Source organism: Electrophorus electricus, chromosome 8 (assembly GCF_013358815.1).
Source record: "Electrophorus electricus isolate fEleEle1 chromosome 8, fEleEle1.pri, whole genome shotgun sequence".
In the NCBI taxonomy this organism is placed as follows: Eukaryota; Metazoa; Chordata; class Actinopteri; order Gymnotiformes; family Gymnotidae; genus Electrophorus; species Electrophorus electricus.
This window is the reverse complement of record NC_049542.1, coordinates 15,595,296-15,600,268: the sequence shown is the minus strand read 5'-3', so window position 1 is coordinate 15,600,268 and position 4,973 is coordinate 15,595,296. Positions and strand designations below refer to the sequence as shown.

Below are 4,973 nucleotides of genomic sequence, written 5' to 3'. Positions count from 1 at the left end.
ATTAGACTTATGTAATGACCAAGAATCGAATACTGCTCTCACATCATAAAAAAACCCCCACTGGCACTTGAGTACACAGCTATACTTATTTGATTATGTGTAGTAATGTGCTTTCATTTGTCTTTGCCTGAGCACATTGCATATTAATGCTAATCACATGGTCGACCACATTGCCTAACTCAGTATCTGAAGAGGAAGTAACTTGGTGCTCTGAAGAAAATAAAGGTATTTTCTTGGCTCACAAATCACATTACAATTCATATATTAGCTATAATTAAGCAATATCTGTTTATTGAGATATATGACGTCCACTGAAACAAGCCATAACGGACATTTAAATGAGTAACCAAATATGTACGGTCAACCCTTAAAAGGATTCAGCCATCACCATAGATTCAGCAATAGCTATGTCATCTGTCACTAATGACCATTTACACCTGCAGACATATTTTAAATTGATTACATAATCAGCTATTTTGTGTAGTCAATCAGAAATAATTTTATGCTATTACTCATTCACAATCAGAATTTTGTCGGGGCCATTTTTAAAAACTTTTTATATGCACTGCTTTCCAATTCCTCCTTTTCTCATTATTCTGTTGAACTGGATGCTGTACAATACTGAGGGCTGGGGTAACACCCCACTTCATTTGGACTAGAATATAAATAACCTGAAGAAACCAGAGAAACAGAGGGGCCTGGGTTTGGGGGAGGGGTAAGGACTGTGCCGGTGTTACTCTGATGTCATAACCAATAATGAAGGGCTGTTCATCCTTAGGACATCACCTCTTCACACTTCTGAGCATGGATAATGTGCTGCATTAAGCTAAAACCTGTTGCCAGCGAGAAGCTGAGGAGTAAGAAAGAACATGCAGCTGATCTGCTGTATCTTTGGCACTGGTTTAGCTCTGCTTGTGCTCTCTGGCTCTCTCCCTCAGTACTGTCCCTGTAAAAATCACCCCTTCCATGCCTCACTCTCAGAGCACCCAGGGTCACAAATTAATGGCGCAGGGTGATGTAAGAATCATAACTTTATCTCTAGATGGACCTGTGCATTCTATGGTTTATTTTCAATATTACCCATTATTCCAACCTCCTTACAAGATTGGTTAAAGGTTAATGCTATTTTGCAATGTCATGACACTATTGGGCCTCACAGCATAGTTCTTGTCATCCTGTCGGCACAGGCTGCTTAGGCAAGCATAATTTTTCAGCATATTGTACTTAGAGAACTGAGAACAGAGAATTGTACTAGAACAACTGATCATTTTAAATTTCATATAATTCCATGCAACCAGTCTGAATATGTGTGTTGTCTCAAAGTGAAAGGGCTTTTAGGCTATATGGCAAAATGAACTGCAAAAGGATGGACCTTTACCTAAAACCATACAGCACCCTTTGGGAGAGAGGAATTATATCCAATTAGTTCATTCCTTCATAGATAGGTGAGATAAGGCAAGCCCCAGGAATGTCCCACCAAAGCAAAACATTTCTGACATGAATGAAACAAAAATAACCTAAAGTAGTCATTCTTCTGTGTCGATGTCCTAATAGAGGACTAGAAAAACTCAATTTATACCAGTTTATTTTCACAGTACTGCTTACCTCTGTTTTTACCAAATGTCCCTAGAAAAACATCAATCACAGTTCTGCTCTGTTTCTCGCATTAATCCAGTCTGTATTAGGAATGGCTTGGCATTTAGTAGGGTGGAGAAAAAACCTCATATGCTTGACTAAACCTTTCATTTGCACTCTGCCAAGACTAGGTAGATGGAATCAGCTAACTGGGTAATTGAAAGGAAATAAATTTGTTGTGGTGGTGCTTTCACAAGATGGAAAAGCTGAATTTGTTCTGCTACCCTTTACCCTTCATCAAGTTTGTGCAGTTTTGCCCTAATTTAAAATACATCTCACTATACAGGTGTCTGCATAATGACAGGCTTGCTGAGGACTTTCTTCTCCTCCTTAATGGAGCTGGTTTCTCTGGAACATGTACCATAACACCTTGTTCACATGAATGACGTATTCCTGAGTTCAGTTCATATCGGATATATAAAGGAGCACAGCTTAATATACTCAGATCCTTGCAATGCGTCATCTGATTTAGAGATGTTTAGTCCTAATGGTGAAGAGGACAGATTCTTGTCCTATATTCCACCAAAAATGTAATTTACCCAGATTATAGGTCAATCAAATCCTATTCTGTGGAGTCACTGAGGTGTTACATTTTCTAATCACAAATTATTATCATGAATATGAAGTGTAATTGCAGCATATAAGAAAACAAAAAAAAACAGGAGTGTGGGAGCTTTCTGAGAGGCATCATTTCCTGTTTATTCTCCACCAGATTTTTGTACTGTAGGAATATTTGATTGGCCGCTTGAAGTGTCACTATGCTTTGGTGCAGAATCAGTATTTTGTGATCTTTGTGTAGTCGTATCAGAGCCTGAGCTTTTTTGATCCTTTGCCCATCTTCATGAAACGATCTTGCACCTCAGTGATGCTCTATCCAAGCCCTAGAATTCATTATGTCATTTACTTCTTGTGCTGACAAAAGCTGTCACATGAAAACACTGTGAGGATGCTGACACTGAGAAAACACATGTTCTATCCCATATGTGACAAGTTTTTTTTATTTTCCTGCTGTAGCTATCATAATCTGTTGCAATACAGTAATTTACTTCAAATTGTCTAATGGACCTTTATTTTATTAATGCAAAGTAGAAAATGCTGTAATCACAATCAATGATAAGTTTAATTGAATGGGACTAATATGAACAGAGTAGACTAAGCAATGTTGCTTAACACATGAATGTTCTGCTTCTGCTGCTTTGTCTATTGAACTTCACTCAGTAAAACATCAAAAACTGATTACCCAATACTGACTTCCACTTCTACTTATTTTGTGTCCAGCTCAGAGGAAACACAATGAAGGGAATACTGCAGTAGGGCAGTACTACACTGGTGGCTTTTACAGCGCTTTCACTAGGAATCCGTGTACATACTGCTCGTCTTGATTGGACATAATTTCTGATTCATGCACAGCTGTCTCAGTGGTGGCACCACAGGATGATGAGCTTACATTACAATTCACAAAAACACATTTCTTGTCTACTGCAGACTTATGGTTTCCATTTTTGAGCAATCAGGCTGTGAGTCAGAAACAAAGTAATAGACAGTATAGACAGTGGTCTTAGTTAACTGTCTAAATCTCTTAGCTAACTTTCATGCTTATATCAGAGCCTTCCTCCATGTCCTGTGCCATAGCCCTGATCGAATTTCACAATTCCTCATGGCATATAATGCAGATCAGTGACCCTTAGCTGTACACATTCACAGAGTCCTTGGGTTTACCATGAGTTCTTGGTCTACAGGCCAGGAAGATCAGGAGTCCTTCTGGAGCCCACTATGTCTGACAGGCTGTGGAGGGACAGCATCTGGCTGGAGTCCCCTATGCTGGTGTGGGAGCACCAGTCTGAGAGTGTCTCCTCGGACACCTGGGCTTCTGCCCTTTGCGCCTGGCGTGATGGCTGCTGCCTAAGGGAGAGCAGCCTGGAAAGCTTGCTGGAGCTGGAGGTCCTGATGAGCGAGAGCATCCGCTGCTGGTACCTGCTTTTGAAAACCTTGGCAGAGCGGTGTAGGTCCCCCAGGAAACAGTAGCAGATGGGGTTGAGGCTGGAGTTGGTGAGCCCCAGCCACTGGGCGAATGGGCGGGCCTGCAGGACCCAGGGGGGCGGGGCTGTGTCACGGTCAATCAGGATGTCAGCAGCGTACAGGGGCAGCCAGGAGATGGCGAACAGCAGCACCAGCGCCACCACCACCCTGGCGATATTCTTCCGTGTCTTGAGGCACGAGGCATACGTGGCCTGTCCGTGCGGGTCAAAGTCGCTGAAGCGCTGTGATGCCATCCACAGCTTCTGGCCCGTGAGGAAGCTGATGGTAAGGTTAAAAGTCACAGGCACACAGTAGAGCACCACAAAGAGAAGAACGTTGTAGACCTGCTTCAGTCTAGCGTGCGGCCACAGCTCTCGGCAGATGGGCACGGCGATGTCACCCAGGTGGATCTCATCCAGCTTGACCATGAAGAGCAGCGGCATGCAGATAGCTGAGCTCAAGGCCCATACAGCGCCAATGGTGGCATAGATCCTCCGGCGGGTGAAGTAGGAGCGGGCGTTGAGTGGGCTGTGGACGCTGTAGTACCTGTTCACACTGATGACAGTGAGGCTGAGCACACTGGCAGAGACGGACAACGCCTGCACGAAGGGCACCGCACGGCACAGCACGTCACCATACACCCACGCTGTGTAGACGGTGTGGCCCAGTGTCACGGGCATGCACACGCACACCACCATCAGGTCGCACGCTGCTAGGTTTACTAGCAGGCTACGGGTGGCGCTCACGCTCTGCGCCTGCCTACTCCGGCGGCAGGCCAGCATGCGGATGGCCAGGATGTTGCCTACGAAGCCCACGATGAAAGACATTGAGTACATCGTTGCCAGCGCGATCGTGCTTGGCTCGTGAATGGTGAGCAGCAGCAGTCTCGCCAGCTCGTCGCCCCAAGCTCCCCCCAGAGAGCCGTTCTCCGACAGTGTCGAGTCGGAGAGATGAAGTTCAGAGAAATTCATCTTTGAGTTTTAAAATCTGCTTGGCAGTGGAGAGAGTCAAGGTCTCCGCTCTATACATCACTCAGCAGAGAGCTCTGGCTCGTTAGTCGCTGAGACGACACTGCCACGGCTTCACATTCGAAGATGCCGGAGTTTCCTTAGTGGCAGTCCACGTAAATGATGCATTCAGTCATTTCACTTGCATCCACTCAAAAAAGCTGAAGTAATTCGAATCTTTGCATAATTTAGTCAGTCACCCTAGGGGAAAAAAATAATGTTGCCTGTTAGAGTTTTAATGCAGGCTTATTGAGAATGTCAGTGATTGTATCAAGCAGGCTGCGGTGCACTAAGTACTATAGCATGTACTTC

General features: G+C 44.3%; 1 protein-coding gene across 1 annotated transcript; it reads right to left on the bottom strand.

Moving 5' to 3' along the window:
- Positions 1 to 2,658: 2,658 nt before the first annotated feature.
- On the bottom strand, positions 2,659 to 4,667 carry LOC113575451 (QRFP-like peptide receptor). The gene has a single exon (XM_027006997.2). It carries the CDS (start codon positions 4,623 to 4,625, stop codon positions 3,369 to 3,371), a length of 1,257 nt encoding a protein of 418 aa, XP_026862798.2. The 5' UTR covers positions 4,626 to 4,667; the 3' UTR covers positions 2,659 to 3,368.
- Between the last annotated feature and the right edge of the window lie 306 nt (positions 4,668 to 4,973).

Bases quoted from the DNA above. Each gene is read 5' to 3' on its own strand.
- LOC113575451 (XM_027006997.2), bottom strand. From the start codon at position 4,625: ATGAATTTCTCTGAACTTCATCTCTCCGACTCGACACTGTCGGAGAAC.